Source organism: Saccopteryx leptura, chromosome 2, assembly GCF_036850995.1.
Source record: "Saccopteryx leptura isolate mSacLep1 chromosome 2, mSacLep1_pri_phased_curated, whole genome shotgun sequence".
Lineage (NCBI taxonomy): Eukaryota > Metazoa > Chordata > Mammalia > Chiroptera > Emballonuridae > Saccopteryx > Saccopteryx leptura.
In genome coordinates, this window is record NC_089504.1 from 11,026,265 (window position 1) to 11,048,531 (window position 22,267).

The following is a 22,267-nucleotide window of genomic DNA, read 5'->3' on the forward strand; positions in this document are numbered from 1 at the left end:
GCAGTGAGACTGTGACAGCTGGTAAGGTCTTGGTCTTTCTGCCTTTTCCTCCCTCCCATGCCTCCATAATCTTGAATTCTTATTTTTTCCAAGTTTATACCTTAAAAAAGTGTGATTAGTGCATGGTCTTTGAAGAAAAATAAAATAATTTTTAAAAAGCAAGCAAAAAGAAAATAGCATCACCCAGAAATAAACGTGATATTTTCATTTATGTCCTGCCAGATTTGTATAATATGTATTGTATACGCATATCTGTTAATGTTGCTTTGGAGTACATTCCCCCCCCCCCCACACACACACTAAATATTAGATCATGGACATCTTTCCATTGCCAAAAAAATATTATGCTTAACGAACATATATATAGTATTTTATTGTTTATTATCCATATCTCCTGATTATTGAATCTTTGCTTCCAGTTTTTCTAATATTCTGTTGTTGCTAATCTAAACAGTGATTTTTATATATAATTTGGGTACTTGTCCATTAATTTCTTTAGAATAACTTCAGAATAACTGAGCAGTAGAATTACTAGAGGGTATGCATAGTTTTATATTTTCTGATTACTATTTCTAAACTGCCCATTAGATAAAATGTATCTGTTTTTGCTTTTACAAGCATGTTAGAGTATCCATTTTCACTACAACTTTGTCAGCATTGGGTATTATTCTTTTAAACCTTTGCTAATCTAAAAGACAAAAAAAAAAAGGCTATTTAATTTCAATTTATATTGCTTTTGATTACTAGTGAACTTGAACAGTTTCTAAATGTCTGTAAGCCTCTGCCTTTTCTCTTTTGTAAACTGCCTTTTCCTTCCTTTGTTGGTATACTGATCTTTTTTTTCTGAGCTCTTTTTAGTTATTAATGTCCTGTATGCTGCTCATATTTTTCCGAGTTTCGGGGCTTATATTTTAGATTGTTTATAGAAGTTCTTTTTTTTTTTAAGCCAGTGTCCTATTATTAATAAGAACAAATTTTATTTTAAAAAGTTGGCTGGAGACCTGGCCCCTTGTGGCATTTGTGCCTGGCAACCCCCCTCTGGAGGTCAGCAATGTGGGTAACCCACAATGTCATCTTGAAGATCTGTGGGTGAGGCAGTCCCTGACAGTCAGAGAGGAGGAGCAAACTGTTCTTTCCAGGACTCACAGAGGAATGTGTTAAAGGAGGAATTCTTCTAATGAGCACCCAGCAGGGTATCGGGGCGAGGCAGTGCCCACCTGGGAGGCTGCAGTGGATTGGGAGTGCAAGCAGTTCCTGGCCCTGTGGAGGAAAGAGGGCCGAGCTGTGTCTCCTTTCCCCCATCCCTGTCTCTCTGCACACACAGCCTGGCTGCTGGTGGTTTGGGAGTTGGGAGTGGTTGAGCCCAGTGGGTGTGTGGGGGTGGTGTGGGTAAGCTTGGGGGAGGACAGTGGATGCAGGAGATAAGTCAATGGATAACTAGGGGGCCATAAACAGTGTCTTGCACAGTCATCTCTCTAAATTCTAGTCGTTGAATTGCACCTCGTTTTTCTGTTTTAAAGAGCTTTGTTCTGGAAGCCACACTGGCTACTCAGTAACTGTAGGTGGGCTGAAAAAGGCAGGCTTGGTGGAGGTTGCTAAGGAGCAGCTACATGGAAACTACTGATGAGACAGAGAGCGTTGGTAATAAAATGCAGAAATCCAAGGAGAGCATTTCACTCCTATGATATCACAGAGATTTGGACCAGACTAGGATGTATAATAATAGGACATGGTTTTGTGGGTTTAAAATTGAACTTGCTTTTTGAAAATTGAACTTGCTTTACATTTGAGTTTGTCTTATATTCATCCCAGTATGGTAAATTAGGCAGTAAATGTTCTTTTACACTTTATCAAGGCATTTACTGCCGTCATCACTCCTTGAGGACCAGCTCATTGTTTGCCCAGCTCCTCCATTTGGAAGTTGTACTCAGATGAGCCCAGCTTAGTTCAATAAATTCTATTTAGCACTCATTGTATGCCAGGAACACCAGGCATGGGGAATGCAGATACGAGAAGATGGTAAAGTTACCGAGATGAGTGTGGTAAACTCGTGGGCATGTGCTGCTCAAGGAAGACATCTGGGAAGAGGTCCTCTCTCAGCTGGGGTTTGATGGGTGACTAGGAGTTCTGTGCACTGTCAGGGGCAGAGGGACTGCTGTGTGCCAAGATGGGATAGGCCTGCAATGGTATGAGCATTTAGGAAATGACTGTCGTTTAGTACTGGCGGAGCGTCCAGTGTGTGTGTATTGGGGAAGAGGAGAGGGTGGAAGGAGACAGACCTCATCATGGAAGGTCATGTATATCTGTTCTGAACTGTTGTGGCATATAGAACTGTCTGTATGAGAGAATGACATAGGGTCAGTTCTGAGATAGGAATCCTGCCCTGCTTATTAGTTCTGTCATCTTAGACAAGAAGCGCCATCACTTCAGTGGTTGCTGTGAGGATGACTGAGTGACATATGATGGTGCGGCTCAGAGTGGGTGGTCAACTCGATGCTCTTGTTTCTGCTCCCTTGGTTGCCTCTCTTCCGGGCTGGAGGTTCTCTGAGGGCAGGCCCCTGCTCCTAGAGCTCCCCCTGCATTGTTGAGAAGCCTGCTCCCTCTGGTATCGGTTCCCTTCAGCTGACATGCCTCCTGTGTAAAGCAGGGGCCGCTGGACCAGCATGCTGCCCCCCGGCTTTTCTGTTCTTTATTCTTTAATGGGAAACCGAGTAGTTCTAAATGCTTTTGGAATAGAAAATCAGGGTACATGTTCCTTCAAAGGATTTTTGCCTTGGTTTTGGGTATGAAGGTGCCAGTGAGGTAGGTTGATGTTGAGACAATGGAATTTCTGCGGGCATTATTATGGTTTATGGCAGGGGTCCCCAAACTTTTTACACAGGGGGCCAGTTCACTGTCCCTCAGACCGTTGGAGGGCCAGACTATAAAAAAAACTATGAACAAATCCCTATGCACACTGCACATATCTTATTTTAAAGTAAAAAAACAAAACGGGAACAAATACAATATTTACAATAAAGAAAAGTAAATTTAAATCAACAAACTGACCAGTATTTCAATGGGAACTATGGGCCTGCTTTTGGCTAATGAGATGGTCAATGTGCTCCTCTCACTGACCACCAATGAAAGAGATGCTCCTTCCGGAAGTGTAGCGGGGGCCAGATAAATGGCCTCAGGGGCCACATGTGGCCCGCGGGCCGTAGTTTGGGGACCCCTGGTTTATGGGGAAATGGAATATAAATATTTAAAATTTGGTGGGTCACACAGCTGCTGTACTAGTTTGGTATCTGATGACTTATTGTACACATGCAGTTTTAAGAGACGTTGAAACAAAATCTAGGAAACTTGAATGAAATTATTAAAGAATATTGGTTTCATTAAGTTTACCACTTTTTTTTCTTCTTAATGACCAACTCCTCATTCCTTCCCCAAGTTGCATTGCCTTGAAATGATGTTAAAATTTGCATTTTGTTCTCTTACCACTTTGGACAATTGCATACTATTTGAAACTCTACCGTCAGTTTTCTAAATAGCCGACACATGTTCAGAGTTTCCTAGAAACCTGTTGACAAGAAGTCATTTGTCCGAGCACTTCTGTGTATTTCTGAAAAGGGGGCAACAGAGTCCTCTTTACCTAAAAAGCTGGGAGTAGGAGCTAATTTGCAAGTGATTTAGAAATTGTTTTTAATGTTGAATTTTTCTTTATTTTCAAGTTTATTTGGAGTCTGCTAACTTTGATCTCAGGGGAAGCAGAATCAGGCAATTTAGCAAAGCTCCTGCTTTCCAGAAAACTCGTGTCTCATGTATGTATGTATGTGTGTGTGTGTGTGTGTGTGTGTGTTGTGTTGAGCATGGTACAAAGGGAAAAGCAGGAATACTATGTAATAAGTGTCCTTTTATGTTTACCTGTCCTACACCTTACAGCTCTTAGAAACCAGTCTCTGATAATATGAGAAGCATCCCCACCCTGGAGAGATACAGTTTGTTCTAGGAGTTTTAAGTTTAGTATGTAATTTCTACTGACAGATTTTGTCTGCAGTGTTGTTTCTAAGGCAGAAAAATGTTTTCGATAAAGGAAGAATTGTTATATTGGGAGGGAAGTATTTTTTATTTCCTGAAATGGTGGATGGAGCTAAGCAGAAGGAAATAGATGTGCCCAGGAAAAGTCGGAGTGAAATATATTTATTTACTGTGAGACTGCCAAAGAAAGGATGGCAAAGAAGGAGAAAAACAGGGTTAGTGAATTTGAAGGAACGGTGCCTTTAAGGTAAGCTCGGTTTTGCTTTTGACTCTTTTCCCATAATTGATTCCAGTTTTCCACAAAGTTGTTGGCTCTTGTGTACATGCGCCTCCCCCCCCCCCCCCCCATCCTCCTGACGTTAATTTCGGGCCTCTGCCTTGGTTACCTGACTGTACACGGAGGCACTCCTGAACCATGTTGGGTGCCCTGCAGGGGCATTTTGTCTCTAGAAACATTTTCCCGGAGGTTTCCTGATTTGCAGTTTCCTTGTTTCTTCATGACAGCTGTCCTTTGTTTTCCGCGCACCATCAGCTTGTTTTTCACCGAGTCTGAGACTGGTTCTCACCTGTGCCTTAAAACAGACCCAGGATACTTCCCCCCTGATCCTTGCATCTCATTAAATGTGTGACTCACCAAGTATTAATAGACTTCACCCTATTCCCAGATTTTCAGGACATGTTTACTATGAAATTAGGTTTGGTTTGGTCAGTTTCTTCTTGCATATCTCCTAGTTTTATTTGGGCACAGCTAGCTTAATATCCGTTTAATTTCTGTCCTTTCCAAATGGCGTTCAATATTCCTTTAGATTTTCATTGTTTTAAAAAGGAGAAACATTCTGAGAGGGGAAAATGGGGTTGCCTTTGCTCCCAAAGCCTAAATGAATAGTCATTGCTTGTAATGCCAGTCTACACTTGACGCTTCCCACTGCTCTAGATGTGATGTATCTGGTGCTGTGAAGGTAATGATCCTCAACCGCAGCAATATTCCCTAACAGGAGTATCTGTCATATTCATCGGGATTACCATGTTCATTGATTTGTGTCTGTAAATCTGCTGTTTCTCCCCTTTAAATTTGATCTATAATTGGACCTCCTTAAATGGTTCAGATAAGGCAGTCCGTATTTTCTCACTGCGGCATTGCTGTCAGCTTCCCCTTTTTCATTATACATTCAGCAGACTTGATAAAATCAGCAGGACACCTCATTTGAAACTGTTTAATCGCTGCCTTTTTCCTTTGCTAAACCATTGAGGTGGTCAAGCGATATACACAAATCATTTTAAATAGAAAATATGGTTTTCTCTGTGACCCAGCTAAATAGATAGTGTTATGCAAAACAAGTTAAAAAGTAATAAATGCCAAAAAAATCTTCTAATTGGAGTAAAAAATTGTGGGCAACTCTTGTCTCCTCTCCAAAAGTGGAGTATCCTGAAATATTACCAGGGCTGTAAAGACAAGATGATGGTTTTCTAAAGATTCTTTGGTTTCTGAACAAAAAGCAAATTAAATTTTGAATTTCGACTAGTGCTGCATTCACTGCTTTTTACATCCATCCAGCGGGAGCCTGTACGTCCTTGTAATGCCTCTGCTTTACACCTACTTTTGTAGGGAGAAATTTGCTCTCTGTTAATATCCATGCAGCATAACCTTTCAGCCATTTGCTATTGTGATAATAAATTTTTGTTTCTTTGTCTGTCATTTTGTCTACTCAGCTGTTACTCTTCAAAGTACAAACTAAAAATAATAGCTCCAAATAAATGCCACATAATAAAGTGTTTTACAGTTGTAGCTGGAATAACCTGGTGGCTGCAGCTCGCAGTCCTATTACCATTGCTGGTGCTGTAGTTTCTTCCCTGCATGTCAAGGTGACTCTGCCAGGACCAGCTCATTAAAACAATCTATTCTTTCTAGCTGGCTTGGTATTTAGTGCTATACCCAGCAGCCTGCCAAGGCACAGTTGTGGAGCACAGGGCTTACAGCATAGGATATATGAAATGATGTGGCATTCAGTTTTTTTTTTGGGGGGGGGGGATTCTTGATAACCTCATTTTCCTGCTTCAGCATTTTATTGTAAATAATGTACAGTTACTCCTGTCAGAAGTAGAATTAGGGCCAGTTGCAAGTTTACCTGAGATAGTGGTAAGTGTGACTCTAGGTTTTGAAGAGCAGTGTTACCTGGTTTATGTGGCCATATAGGATTAATATTTACACTGTACTTGAATGTGACATTGGGCATGTTTTGACATTGTTGCTGCCCCTAGGTAAACTTGAAAAGCTGGGAGTTGGTAAATCCACTAAAAATGCATCTTTTTGTTACAGGTTCTGGCTCCTTGGCAGCAATGGCTGTGTTTGAAGATAAGTTTAGGCCAAATATGGAGGTATGTAAGTCCCTGCAGTTTTATTCTTTCAGATTTTTTCCCAGTTGTATGCCGGACATTTGCAAGTTGATTGTTGATTCCTCCAGCGCTGCAGAGCACTGTTGTTAGTTAGAATGCTCATTGGCACAGACACAGTGTTTGCTGAGAAGACCGTTGCTTGGGAAGAGTTTTACATTGGGGTGGCCGTGTCATGCCCTCTCGGGCTTGAAGAGCCAGCACCATTCAGCTTTTTGCTCTGGCTGCTGGGCTGTTTAGGAGTCTCTTGGCTGTAAATGCTGCTGCAGTGTCCAGTGGTTTTTTTGTGCACTAGGCTTTCTGTGTCACAGTATCTCAGAATGACAGGTTTTTTGTTTTCTTACTAAGAATAGAGAAACTATGGATGTCTTTCTATGCCACTCAGACCTGGCTTGAAAAGGGGGGCAGTTTTAAAGACCCCTATGGATTGTTCTGTATCTGGCAGCAGAAGGTGGGGACAGATCATGTGTGTAGTGGACTGTTGTCAGAGTGTCATAAATCTAGTGTCTCAGATATTTATAAAGCCATTCTTTTATTTTTTAGTGGTAGGGGAAGGGTGGCGTCTTCTGAATGATGTTCCATCCAAGTCTGCTTTAATGATAGATATATTCCCCCATTAAGCAAGCCTCTGTTGCCCAGCTTTCTTAAGAACAAGCCCACAGGTCTCTGTGGTCACTTCCCTAGGAGTGTTCAGTGTGCCGGACACTTCATGGCACTACACTGTTCCTCCACTGTGCTTGTCCTTTGCTGCTGAACCAGCTTGTAGACACACAAGTCCTGAAGTTGGCCTTTGTTATCTGCTCTTGGTTTTTTGACTGGTGTTAATTTTGGTGAGGGATAAACACTTGTTTTTAACAATTAGTAGACTATTTATGAGTGGTTTACACTAATTTTTAATGTGTAGGTTTCTGCCACTGTAATATTGTTTTGTTTAGATACCAAGAGAATTAGATGTCTCTGGGAATTATATACTTTTTGACAATGCTTTTTTGCCTGTTCATCCTTGGAGAGGATTGCATATTTAAAAGTTTTTGTTCAGCCCTGGCCAGTTGGTTCAGTGGTAGAGTGTCAGCCTGGCATGTGGATGTCCCAGGTTCAATTCCTGGTCAGGGCACACAGGAGAAGTGACCATCTGCTTCTCCACCTCTCCCCCTCACTTCTCTCTCTCTCTCTCTCTCTCTGTCTCTCTCTCCCTCTCCTGCAGCCATGGCTCAATTGGAGCGAGTTGGCTCTAGGTGCTTAGGATGGCTCCATAGCTTCCACCGCAGGTGCTAAGAATAGTTTGGTTGCCGAGCAATGGAGCAATGCTCCAAATGGACAGGGCATCACCCCATATGGGGCTTGCCAGGTGGATCCCAGTCGAGGCACATGTGGGAGTCTGTCTCTGTCTCCCCTCCTCTCAATTTAAAAAAAAAAGTTTTTTTTCACCAGCTCATTGTCATTGGAGCACCAAGTGTTGTTGGAGCTCTGAAGCTCCCTCTGCCCTTGAGGTTTGGGCCAAGTGCTGTGAGAGCCAGAGAAGAACGTGGGTTGTAGATTTTGCTCAGCCAGCACAAGGGTCTCCTGCCAGAAGGCACTTCACCCTTGTACATGAGGATAGCACACATAAGTGACATGGCTGCTGATGGTTAGATTTTTTCCCTTTCTTGGACATCTGTAGGGATAAAAACACCTGACTAAAGATAGGATTTAGCGAGATGTTTAAAAACAATAGTGTTTTACTCCAATTAAGGATAGTAAACAAGTTTAAGTATCAACTATAAACAAGATTAGTATTGTGTTCTCATTTCTCAGGGTGAAAATTTATTCCCATATCAGCAGAATTTTCTGTTTGGAGTTCTTAAATACAGAGAAAAAAGATATACTGGGTCACTTAAAAAGAAAGAAAAAGGCCTTCCAGTTTTGTAACTAAAGGAGAGTGGTTGTCGCGGCACCACAGATCCATTAGAAATAATGAAGGCAGAGGGGGATGGACTGGTGATTTTTGTTAGAGAATTGCTTCCGTAATGTCAAGCCCTCCTTTAAACCACATTAATCTTTTCACATTTTCTTGAAAGCTTTGTCTATTTGCAATTGATTGGGACCTCCGTATGTTGAAGAAAAATGAGAATTGAAGAAAACATTGAAGGTATCAAGTATATTAGAAGTGACTTAACACTCTGCTAAAGTAATTTTAAATTCCTTATTTAGAATTTGGCTTTGAAATTATTCAAAGGCCATGAATTTAATATTGATGTGGTTTGAGGAAGTAAAGGGAAATGTGATAATCCCTTCAGTAGCACTTCTAATGTTATCAATCTGAAGACTGTTTCTTAGATCAGTTTTATCTGTAACTCATAGTCCTTACTGTTCTGTATTGTCTGTGAGATTTTAAAACAGGTTGTCCAAAGTCCCGTTTCAGATCAAGTTCTTAAATTTATAATTTCAGGTGACTTTTTTATTCTTTGAAGTTACTGAAACTTGAAGCAGGCTCAGTCAACAATCACTTTATTTATTAAGGTAGAGGTAGCACCTGCTTCTCCGGTGAAGTGAGTTGAAAAGTAACTAGCAGGCAAATAGTGTAACAACTGTCAGTAGATAATACTTTAAAAATCTAAAGGCATGTTGATCAGTATCAATGAAAGTGTATGGTGAAGGCCAACAGCTAACTGCTGTCCCCTGCTTTCTGTCGTGGACATGCAACGATGGGTTGCAGCGGAAGGCCGAGTCTGCCCAGCAGAGTTGAGAGGGCATTGTAGTGACTTTCTTTGTTGTGAAAGAGAATTTGGCCAAGGTATCATTTGGTTCTGCATTTGCACAGAAATCGGGGAAACATTTTGGTTTCGAATTCCAAACTTTTTAGTTTTTGTCTTTACAGGAGGTTGTTTTTCTGGGGCAAGAAACCCTCGATAACTTTTCTTGTCTATTTTGAGATTGCAGACTTGGCTGACTCAGTCTGCTTATTTCCTTTCTGTAGGAGAAAGGATTCTGGCCGTGGCTCCCTCACAACCAGGGAGAGCGCTGCTGCCTCTCCCGTCCGTGTGGGTGGCCAGGACTGCTGCACCCGCCATGGAGAGTGGTGTCGGGAGAGGGCGGTTGTAGGGTATCGTCATTATGAATGGTTTGCCAAACAGCCATTTTTCGGCCATACTTATGAGGCAAACTCTTGACTTTATTGTTAAAACAAATAAATCAGAGGAAGCCCATAGCCATTGGGTATATTTTCTTTTACTTTTTTTAACTACAAATCATGCTTTGGACAGTGCTGAGCCTAGACTCGAGTATTTATGGAATGAAAGCCCCTCCCTCCTTAAAAACCTAAAATGTCTCCTCATTGTATTTAGCCACACTGTCCAGTCTGGTACCACTTGTGGCTCGTCAGAACTGAGGTGCTGTAAGTAGAAACCACCAGGTTTCAAAGAAACTTCTTAAAATTTCAGTAATATTTATATGGCTTACATGTTACATTTCTTTTTTTTTTCTTTTCTTTTTTTTTTTTACAGAGACAGAGAGAGTCAGAGAGAGAGATAGACAGACAGGAACAGAGAGATGAGAAGCATCAATTATCAGTTTTTCGTTGCAACTAACACCTTAGTTATTCATTGATTGCTTTCTTATATGTGCCTTGACCATGGGCCTTCAGCAGACCGAGTAACCACTTGCTCGAGCCAGCAACCTTCAGTCCAAGCTGGTGAGCTTTGCTCAAACCAGATGAGCCCGCGCTCAAGCTGGCGATCTCGGGGGTCTCGAACCTGGGTCCTTCCTCCACATCCCAGTCCGATGCTCTATCCACTGTGCCACCACCTGGTCAGGCAACATGTTACATATTTTACATGTTACTATTTTATATTGGGTTAAATAAAAATATTAAAATTAATTTTACCTAATTTTTTTAAATGTAGCTACTAGAAAAATTTAAACTATGTTGCTCATATATTTCTGTTGGACAGGGCTAGTCTAGCATCGTTTCTGGTGCTTCTCATTTGCACATTACATTTAAGATTTCTGGGCCCTGGCTGGGTAGTCAGTTGCATTGTACTACTTTACCAAGGTTGCAGATTCATTCCCTGGTCAGGGCACATGCAAGAATCAACCAAAGAATGCATAAATAAATGGAACAACACATCAATGTCTCTCTCTCTCTTCCTCTCTTTCTAAAATCAATCAATTAAAAATAATAGAAAAAAGGATTTCTGCTATGTCCAGGTGCCACCAGTTCTTTTTTGAAAATTTTTTTCAAGTTAACTCACTGTTTTATAAGTTGGTGTATTATTTATGCATAATAAAATGCACAATTTGATAGGTTTTGGCATTTGTAATTAACCAAGTAACCTTTACTGTAGACTACCCCTTTCCAGTCAAGTTCCTTCCCTCTCTTCCCCTAACCCCTTTAGTTTGTCTTTTTAATTTAAATTTATTTTTGAAAATATGTTTATATGTATAAAATCTTGGGCTTGATGTTCTGGTTATATTTTTTTCCCAAGACACATGAAAATGAATGCGAACTGTTAATATGAATAAAAATGTGTTCAGGCAGCAGCATCATGCGAGCCCAGGAGTGTGAATACGAAACTTGGGGAGAGGAAGGTCTCCATTCCTCCTCCACTTCAGCCCTCACTCCTCCGTTCCTTGACTGACTGTGGACAGCTTGCTGCTGAGTCCGCCTCGCTGCTGTCTGCCAGCATGCCTTCGCTGGCTGCCTCATTTATTTGTGTCCCCGTGTCTATGGTACACACCTGTCCCATTGTTGTGGCTGTTTTCAGACATTTCCCCTACTTGCCATTGAGAGAGGGAGATCCTCGACTGGGGCTGTGAAATCACCTGTTTTTCAGCCCCTGATGTTCAGTAGGTGTGTGTTGAGTCCAGACGAGATAACCCTGAGCTAAAGTAAAATCTGAGTCATCAAAAAACCCCTGGGAAATGGAGGGACTTTTCTTCCATTTGGAAAGGGCTGATTTTTTTTGAGATAAGAGAGTAAGATAACTAGTGTATTTAAATAATACACAGTATTGGGGTGTAGTCAACCAAGCCAACACCTGTTAGGTACACAGGCAGAGCAAGATGGGGCAAAGGGCAGATACTTACTCATTGGGAGATTATAGGCCAGAAAACAGAACAGGGAAGCCCAGCTGGGATTCGGAATGCCTAACACTGGCCTCTGCAGTTCCCAGTGGCCAAGCCAGTGCCTTGCCCCAGGGAAAAGCCCTGCGCCAGGGTTTCAGAGAAAATGCCAGCTAATCATGTCAGTTTAAGACATTAAAAATCTTTTAAAATCCTCACCCAGTTGTAGCCCTAACTCTGCCTTTTGTGGTCTTGTAATTTTCATTTTCTTGTTTTTCTCCTTGCTCTTAGCCTGCAAGTCCTCCTGGTGTGGCAGCTGTACATACAGGGGTTCAGCCAGTATTTGTTGAATGAGTGGATAAAAGGGTGCCAGAAGCAACTTTACTTAGTAGTTCCCAATTTGATAACGTCACTGCTAGTGTTACAGCACTCAGCAGTGATAGAAGTGAGGGCATGAAAGGATCGTATTACTTATTGGTGACGAATCTCACGCTTTATCTTTATCTGTGAAGATGTTTATTTGGACATTGTACCTCTGTATCAGTAGAACAATGTGTTTGAAATGCAGAAGTTTTTTTTTTTTTTAAACATGGTTTTTAAAAAAAATTTTTTTTAAAGTTTTACTTATTCATTTTAGAGAGGAGAGAGAGAGACAGAGAGGGAGAGAGAGAGGAGAGAGAGACAGAGAAGGAGAAGGTGGGGAGGAGCTGGAAGCATCAACTCCCATATGTGCCTTGACCAGGCAAGCCCAGGGTTTCGAACCAGCGACCTCAGCATTTCCAGGTCCACGCTTTATCCACTGCGCCACCACAGGTCAGGCTTGAAATGCAGAAGTTGATCTAACGACAAGGGGTCAGTTAGAGGTATTTTTGGTGGCAGTGAATTACATAGAACCATCCCCCCGGACGTCTTTTTCTGTTGTATAGGCTGTATACAAAGTAAGCCCAGATTCTGGTTATTACCCACAGGCTAGCTGGACAGGAAAGCAACGATCACCTCACTGCACTGTGGGCTTTTGAGTATAAAGAATTTGACCCTAGTACTTGAAGTTCGCTACATGGGAGTATGTATTTTGAAAATGCTAAAAGTGCTGACATAGAAACATTGTATTTTTAGGGTGGGGGGGGAATTAAGTAAATGAATCAGATACCTCATGTTTCCCTTCTGTCCTGTTTCTTTGCAAAAAGGAATGTTTTCATTTGGCCCAGTGAGAAATTTAAACTCTTAAAGATTATAATTCATTAAAATGGGTAGAAGATTAATATTTAGTCTGTCAAGATCAATAGTGTTCCCTCTTTGCACTAATTGTCAGAACGGCGAGAGGGCCGCTGAAGGGTGGTGGTGTGCGGCAGGACCTCACATCACAGGGAGATGATTCAAAGGCAGACTGGCCTGCACCCTCTGGTATCGACTTGCAAATTAGCATCTGGAATCTAATTAAACAAGCTTAATGAAAGTAGCAGCTGAATGCTGCTGGAAAAGACAATCAGCTTTTCCCCCTCTCTGATACATATTCTGTACTATTGAAGTTGGTCACCAAACATATCATGTGAGCACAGTTAAAGAAATTAGCATTTATTTGAAGACTAGAAACTGTTTTTCATTCTGTTATGCATTTGGCATGCTCTGGCGTCCCTTGAGAGCCATGCCACAGCAGATAGTGCACAATATTTATAAATCCATGACAGGCAATAATAGCAACTTGAAAAATTCTTTTGCTAGAATCTCAAGTTGAGAGCTGCCAAAAGCTGAGAGGATCAGATCTGCAGTGGCAGCTGCTGTGCCCTACAGTTAGAATTCTAGACTTTGAAGATGCTCAACTTAAAGCAGCGAAGACTGCAGGCTTAGCCAATTTTTGCAGGTTTCTAGAGCTGTGGCTCTCTGCCTTTTGAAGATGGGTTGCTGAAGCTTCTACCACTGCCTGAGGCATGCTAACACCAGCAGGATCTTTTTCCCCTCGTCTTAGTGTGTCTTCAGATTTAAGCAGCACATGCTTAGTCAGTGCCAACTGTTAGGGTCCTGTCTCTGGTTGCGGCACCGAGGAATGAGCTCTTACCCTGTCCTCTTCAGAGAGAAGCTACGAAGATAGATGGTGACGTATACAAGTGCCACTTCAGCTGTCTGATTTATGGAGTCATATTTCATCACTCAGCAAGTGCTGGCCTCTAGAGAAGCCCTTATAGATTGCTAAAGATGTGAGCAGCTATCGCCCCGAAGGCTTGTGGTTACCTCACAGACGCGATGCCATGCACCTAGCTCCCGAAGAAACGGAATTAATCTGTCATTGCAGGCAGCTATAGATCCACTCTAAATAATGAAAGAATTGATAACAATACGGTATCCTGACAGCAAATCTTAGAAGGAACTGTAGGGTTTTTTTTTTGTTTTTTTTTTTTAAGTCCAGTAATAGACACTGAAGTTACAGATTTCTTTGCTTTTCGATGTACAGTAGTGTGAGAGCTCAGCATTATTTTGATTTTAAAAAGAAATCTGTTCAGTTTGGTATGTAGACTGCTTCCGAAGGAAAACCTAGGCCATGGGTTTAGTATGGTCAGCTGGACAGGGACATGGAGCTCAGGAGCCAGAGTATTGGGCTGTGAGCCTGTTTCCACTGTACTCACAGTGTGACTGGACAAACCATGGTCCAAAACTGTCCGCCCAGGAAATGGGGATCCAGAGACCTGCCTGCAGGATGCTTTCAGGACTAGATGCGGTGTGTAAAACACCTCTTATGGTGGCTCACATTGAACTGGCAGCTGCTCCTGCTTTTATTCAGTAGTAGGATGCAGACACCACATAGCAACATCTAGCATGATTATTTGCAGTTGCTTGCATCAGGCTTGGTGATTTACAGCGTAATATATATAGTTATGATTCTTCCTTCCCATCTGAAAGCATAAAATCAGAGACAGACCTATGTAGTGGTCATAAGAAGAGTGGAAGAAGCCTGTTTAACACAGATTACAGGCTATGGAAGGATTTGCTGTCTAGCTATGGGGAGGGGGGAAAGTATTGAAAACACAGTAATCGTAATAACTGGTGCTTGTCGAGTACTTCCACTTTGTCAGGCTTTGTTCTAACAGCCTTTTCTGCATTATCTTATTTACATTTCAACAATCATGTGTTTAATTATCCCTTTTTGTAGAGAAAAGAAATTAGAGTATAGCGAGGTTACCCAGCCTAGTAGTCAGTGATGGGCCGGATGGGCTCATGGTTTGAACGCTGGTCAGCCTGACTTGAGAATCCTCTGACGTAATTGATGACTGTGCTGTTTGGCTTCTTTGCCTGTAATGCTTTGACAGCAGAGTGGGGAAGACATCTTATTCCAGGTGAGCAGAAGTGTGGCTGCTTGGTCTGTTCCTCTTCTCTGATGAGGTCTTGTAAAGATGGCAAGTAGCTTAAACAAGTGTCACAGGAGGTTTATACACCTCTGACAAGCGGCATGAGAAGGAACCCAGGATTTGAAAGGTGTAAGGAAGTTAGAAATGCAGAGATATTGGGAAGTATAAACAAGTCATTTGGCTATTGAAGATACCTTTTTCTCTCCTCAAATTCTAGAGTTGTTTTCATCTTTTAACTGTCTTCTACCCTAGATATTCTTTGCTTGTTTTTTCCCTAAAGTTTTCAAATATTCTTTATAAGAGAGCTCTTTTTCTCTATATCGCTAATGTTCAGGTGGCATAGCCCTCTTCAATTTTAGTAATGAGACCAGCAAGTCTTTAAATGTTGGTGAATGGCGTTTGTCCATTTGAGGCAAATCATGAATAACTTGAACGGAAATAAAAAAAAAATAAGCAAGACTATCATATTTGAATAATGAGGTGCTCTTTTTTTCCCAACTGCCAAAACTTTTTAATCTTTGTCAACAATTGTTCTGTCCTCCGTCTTATTTAGGTTGCATTTGTGTGACTCTGAGCTCAGGAGCCCTGACAAGCAGCATATGAATTCTGTATTCATTAGTGATCTTGATCCAAATGCCTCTGTCCCTGCCATGGGGGCTCAGGTGTGGAAGCTGCTGGCTAATCCCACCAGCTGACATTCAGAGGTTTAATGACTCCACGGGAAGGTGACCACTTGCTGGGAGGTTTGTTGACGGAACCTACTCAGCAGACAATGGAGATCAAGGAAGACTATCAGTGTTTAGCTGAAGCACCTTCCTGTGCAACTTGAACCCTGTTGGCATCAAACGGAGTTTTAAGTAAATGCAAAAATGAAAAAAAAAATCTGACCTTCGATAGCTATCATAACAATGATTTCCCTGTCTGTATTGATATTGATGGCGTTGAAAACTTTTCTTTTTTTTTGGTAGCACTTTAATAGGTGTCAGTTTAATGAGCTGAGCTTGATTCACTTTTGCCGGTTTTTAGATTTTAAGGTTATGTTGGTTTGCTTGCTACATCTGTTTAGATATCTTGTATGTCTGGGGAAAAAATATATAGTTAGAGCCAAAATTCATTTTTACTAAATGCTTTTTGGGGTGTATGCTGACATTTTTGTTTACTGTGATCTCTAGCTTTTAAAAAATTACTATTAGAATGTGAGTTCTTAGATTGACTTGAGACATGTCACTAGATGTTTTGACCTTTTTTAGATCCTCTAGTCTAGTCTGCAAATGTTGGATGCTTTATTATTTTAATAACAGCTTCATTGAAATGTAATTTACACCCATACTATTTACCTACTCTAAATATACAGTTCAGTGGCTTTTAGTATGTTTAGTGTTGTACAGCTATCACTACAGTCAACTTTCAAATATTTCATCACTCTCAGAAGAAACCCCATACCCTTCAGCAGTCACTCTCCATTTCCTCCCGCCCTAGGCAACGGCTAACCCACTTTCTGTCTGGATAGACTTGCCTGTTCTGGACATTTTATGCGGTAGGAATCATATAATAGGTGGTCTTCTGTGGTCTACTTCTTTAACTTGAATAGTTTCATAATTGTTCACCCATACAGTTGGTGCTTTTTCTTTTCTTATGGTTGAGTGGTATTCCATTGTCTCCCATCCAAGTACTAACCAGGCCCGACCCTGCTTAGCTTCCGAGGTCAGACGAGGTCCGGCGCGTTCGGGTGGTATGGCCGTAGACGCTTTAGTGGTATTCCACTGTGTGGATATCACTTTTTATTCACTCATTAGCTGGTGGACATTTGGGGTGTTTCCACATTTTGGCTGTAAGGAGTAATGCTGCTATGAATATTTGTGTGCAAGTTTTTTGTGTGGACATACATTGTCATTTTTCTTTGTATATACCTAGGAGTGGGATTGCTGGGTCATATGTTTAACCTTTTGAGGAACTGGTTTTCATAGTGGCTGGGTTACTAGCAGAAAGTAAAGATTGTAGTTTCTAACCCCCACAAATATATACTTATATGTCTTGATTGCAGCCATCCTGGTGGGTGTGAATTGATATCTCATTGTGGTTTTGATGGGTTCCTTATTGATTACGAACTAATGCAGCTATGGAGCTGTTTAGGTGGAACTGTAGAAGCAGTTGACACTTCTTTGCACAGTAGATTTGGGCAGTAATTGCATTGGTTGTACATTTGTTTAAATATCGAAAGATCTTTTAGAGATTCTCGCTGAGGCTGTTTCTATTGTTTGTTTTTGGTCCTAATTCCTGCTTATTGACTTTCCTTAAGACCTGAAACATTAGACATAGTAAATGGTGTCTTTACTTTTGGGTCAAAAATGTATTAATTTTCCTCAATTTTTTCCCCAGTTGCAATTAATGTGAAGCATTAATTTTTAGAGCTATCAAAACCCAAAGATATAATTTCTGGGGCCATGATTAGAATTATTCTTAGTAATATATCCAAAGGAGTAAAAGTTAATTTTAGAAATGAACAGATATTGAAGTTGGCATTATGGTTCAGTGGGTGATTTGGAGAATTTCCGTTAGAGCTTTAGGGTAGATGATAATAAGAAGACTCTATTGATGGTTAAAGCTTTTCACCAGCATCAGATATTTTGAGTTGTCCATCTTTTAAAAAGAGAATGTATTCTCCTAAATTTGAACCCACTGGTAAGCCAGCTTTGGAGAGGCAGAAAGGGTCTCTGGGTAAAGGTCACTCTCTTGGGTCTTCCTGCTCACGGTGTCATTTCGTGGTATTTTATAGCGCACATGGAAGTTTTCTTTGGTTTGTCACCCGGTGGTTCAAGAGCAGGAATTTGCTCTCAACCATAGTTTAGAATTTCACATGCAGTTGCTTCCCTCCTTTGGTTCTCTAGGGTTCCTTGGTCTTCCTTGACTTAGAAATGGCCACTTAGATGGCTGTTCCTCTGGCCAGGTCTCCGTCTCGCTTGTCCCTGTATCTCTGGGTCCCCGTGTCACGGTGGCAGCTGGCTGTCATCTCCACCTTTGCCCTTGTAATCTGCTTTTGATGAAAATTGAAATTCATAGTGAGATTTTTCCGGAAAGAGGGCGAAAGAAATTTGAGAAAGTTTGTTTTATTGCTGTTTAGGTTCAGGAAGTAAAAGGGGGTTACGGGAGGAGGCCAAGAAGAAAAGGTGAACTTTACCAAAATCTCCAGTGAACTAGGAATGGATTCCTCTTGGGCCTGGCCTCTGGAATTCAGGAGTCAACAAATCTTGGGAAAGTGACCTTGTATAAAATTTGAAGTCCTCTATTTCCAATTCTTTGAGGAGTAACAAAGGTACTACAAATGGTATAACTGCCATAGTTAATGACTTTGAGAATTCTTTTTTGATTTTTCTGCCAAAAATATTTCTGTGAAAATTACCACCCCAGTCTTCTACCCTGCTTATAAATACTGACTTAAATTTTTTTATGTAATCAATGTGTGATCAGTCAGCAGTTAATGACTGGGGACCAACTGAATGCAAGGCATTGGCAGTGGATGCTGTAACCCAGAGGGTAGTATTGAAAGGGGCCATTCTGTATGGCGGTGGGAATTCCTTATACAGCTGTATGCAAAGTAGATTGAAAAGAAGGATTATTTGACCCTGTAGTTGATAGGTGATTATTTGTGATGCATTTCTTTGGAGCCAGTGTTCCATTTGAAATGTTTTCACTTTGCATATTTCTTATAACTGTGGAATATAGGGGGAAATACACCATATAGGAGAGATATCTCACGAAGTATATTACTTGCTGTACTTGTGGCAAAGATCCAGCAGGTAAAACATAACTTTTTTGTAACCAGAGACTTTAATTGGAAAGAGGCAAGAGCTAGCTAGATTCAGGGATGATGTTGCATAGAAATAAATACTTAGTGACTTTCAACTGTACAGGTGGAATTAAAGGGACAATAATATTATTGCTAATAAAACATTGTGCATCGTGATATCAAAGAGAAAATTGGACTTCTTTTTCCATCTTTTACCAAACTGAAATGCCTCTGCTGACTTAGGTCTCAGGGACGTAATTTAAGGCACTAAACACGCTCGCTTTATCTAGGTTCTTCTTCTGTTACTCAGGCCAAGCTGAGATTTGGAATGTCATAGCTCCTTGGGAAAAGAAATGAGAAGTCCTTTTATTCACTGATTTCATTCCATTCTAGAAGACACATTCTGTAAAACTTTTTAATTATAACCACTTATTGAACAGTGGCTTTTCAGGCAAAGAGGCCCCCCGCCCCGAATTTCATGTCAAAAGTGACATTCTGTGTCACGAATCCAATAGGTCATCTGTGGTTAGAGGCTTGCGAGCTCTTGAACAATGAATGGCTTTATTTCCTGCTTTCTTGTGTACAGGTTAGAGAAATATAAGGAATGAAATATAGGACTCAGTGTAACTGGATGGTAGCTTAGAATCTTATAAGTTTTGTCTTGGCAGGTAATTTGGCATAAATTGTTAATGTAAATCTGGGTTAGTGGTGAAGACATTATTTTAGTAAAAAAGATAAACTGCTGATTAATTCAGCATAGAACTCAATTACAAATTGAAAGTGCCTCTGCGGGACTCCCGGACCCTAAAGACAGCAGATGTTGAATTGATGCTCCAGCATATTTCACAGTGGTGTGAAATATTAACATGGTTTATTATGCTTGTGTGGCGTGCGGTATCAGAGGGGGGGCAGATGGGTGTGCAAAGCCGCCAAGCGTTCCACATTTGCTAATATACACTGAAGTGTGATTAAGAATTTTAGGAAAGTTTCTTTTTTTTTAAGAAATCAAATAGCTCTGTGGAAATATTAAGTTTAAAATAACATTTGGGCTAAATATTTAAATGTGGTTGGTACTTGTGTTTACATTGTACATGTAAATGAATATAAAATAAAAATGGTAAACTTGCTAACACAATTTTTAGAACTTTTAAATGGTAAAAAAGACCACTACCTAAAGAGGAGAGCCACTTGCAATCTCGAACTGTATTTCAGTGAGTGAGCCGTCAGCTCCCCTGGGCTGGAAAGTTTTCATGGGCTGCTGTGCTGTTTTTACCTTCTGATCTAAAACATGTAGTGATTTCAAAATGCCCCTATAATTTGCACCAGCAGAGAAGTTTCATTTCTAGCCAAAAAAAAAAAAAAAAAACAACTTCAGTTTTCATATATCTGTATCAACTCAAGGGGGGAAAGTCAGCAAATTGTATGTATCGGAAGATCTGAATGAATGAAACTGCCAATATTTGAAGGGCTTGGCATTTCTTAAGAGGCGTGAGAGTGCAGTGGGCTTAGGTGGGGTAGCTCAAAGCCATTACTACTATTATGACAGTTATTTATTTATTTATTTTTGCCTCACAGCCCATAGCAAGTCTAGGTTTTGCTTGCTAGCCGAAGTAAAAAGTTCCAAAAATAGCCAGATGATTATGGGAAACGTGAATGCACCCTGTACACTCTCTCTGCTCTTGTGAAGGTTTTTTAAAAAGATGCTTCTTTTTTTTTTTTTTTTTTTTAAAACAATTTAGTTTTTATTCATTTTTTTTTTTTTTTTTTTTTTTTTAGAGAGGAGAGAGAGAGGGAGAGAGAGAAACAGAGAGCGAGAAGGGGGAGGAGCTGGAAGCATCAACTCCCATATGTGCCTTGACCAGGCAAGCCCAGGGTTTCGAACCGGCGACCTCAGCATTTCCAGGTCAACGCTTTATCCACTGCGCCACCACAGGTCAGGCAAAAAGATGCTTCTGAGACACATAAAATTTGGCAAAGGCATTGGGGCAGTGAGCAAAGAAACAAGGAGCTTTTTGGTAGCTACATCATTAGAAGAACATCTCATACGTATGTCAGTTCGAGAGGCCATTAATTAAGACCTTCCTAAACTGTTGGGAAGTGGTGGCCCTTCTGAGATGTGAACGGCGCCCTTGCATTCCGTTCACCCGACTTTTAGTGGTCTCCAGTTGAGTGCCAAGCTCTGTGGCTGGTTGTGAGACGTGGCCCCTTTTTTAGAGACACAATCTAGTGGGTGGACAGGTCCACAAACAACTGTGGAAATTAACGGCATGAAAAGTACGAGAGGACGGTAGATCCCGGGGGCGGAGAGGTCACCCAGAAGAGGGTTTGGTGGGATCTGTCTGGGGGATGGTAAGATGGCCTCCAAGGGCACATGACTTCTCACTTGAAGGTTTTCTTGTCTCGGGTTTGGGGAAGGGGTGATAGGGCCAGGAGGCTGAAGAGGAGGGGAGGAGGCCGTCCTAGACAGGGGCATCACGTAGAAAGGTGTGGGTGACCCTGCTCTGCCTATCGCAGCTCTAATCCTGGAAGTTTGAGCAGCTGAGCATATTTGAAAATAGGAAAAGAAAACTCCAGACAGTGTCTAAAGTTGTCTGGGTGGTCATTTCCCGAGTCAGTGTGGCCTTTTAATTAGCATCCACTCCTCTGGGGGGGTAAGCCCGAGCTTAGCATACCTGTCCCTGCGTGTGAATATTGAGTTTAGAAGGCTGCCACATTCCATTAGAGATGGTTGTGTTTCGGCAGTGGGTGCAGAAGCCGTGTAGACTTTTCCGATGTCCTTTGAGATTCCCGTTGCAGTGTAATTGGGAGATGCTGGTGCTCAGGGTGTTGTGCATGGCAGAATGTGAGATTACCTGCTGTAATGAGACCCCGGCAGCGCACCGCGGGAAGGTACGGTTTTAACCTTAACAGACAGTGTTACTTGTGGGTTTCTATGAGGTAATTTATACCACTCTCCCCTAACCCTGTAATTGTGCAGAAACAAAAATTTTAAAAATGATATGAAGTTGTGCTAAATAGATACTTAAAAATTCCATCTAGTAATACAGATTTTTGAAACTATTTGCAAACATTGTATCCGTAGAATGTGATTGCACTTGTGGTAATCCTTGTCATCCTGTCATAATGTGAGCATATAGGTTTTCTAAAAGTAGAACTTCAGTGATATCCAAATATTAAAAAGATTTAAGGACTCATTAGCTTTGATTCAAATACGTTGGTTTCTTCTACTGGGTGGTGAAGAGTGTCAAGGAGCGTGAAGGAAAGGGCTGCGTGGGCTTTGAAGAGGCCTGGGCGTGAAGATCGATTTTTGCCTTTTGTGTGACCCCTGTTGCTCAGTCTATAAAATATGAAGCTCATTGGTAAGGTGGGCTTGCGTCAGTACTTGAAGCGATTGTTGGGAGGACCGTGTTTCTAAATTGCAGTCTGGCTTAACAAAAGTTTGCTCTCTTATCCTCTGGCTACTTCTTGCTGTAAAATATAAAAAGAAAATTAGAGTGCACTTGGCTTTTCTTGGTCGGTTTTAGTTAAGATTTACAATCGGCAAATGGCCTGATGGGAAAATTAAGTTAAATGATATCTTCTTTATTGACATGCAGGGTTGTTGTAAAAACAATTTGATTCTTATGTTTGCTGAGAGGTTTTATACATGTATTTTAGGGAAATGTAGACTGATAACAGTGAATTTGAT

General features: G+C 41.1%; 1 protein-coding gene across 1 annotated transcript in view; it reads left to right on the plus strand.

Annotated features, from left to right (window-relative positions):
* The window catches only part of PSMB7 (proteasome 20S subunit beta 7), a 62,580-nt gene that overhangs the window by 25,057 nt on the left and 15,256 nt on the right, over positions 1-22,267 (plus strand). The window contains exon 6 of the mRNA XM_066367192.1: positions 6,338-6,396. Coding sequence (XP_066223289.1) covers positions 6,338-6,396 — 59 coding nt within the window. The remainder of the gene's footprint in view (positions 1-6,337; positions 6,397-22,267) is intronic.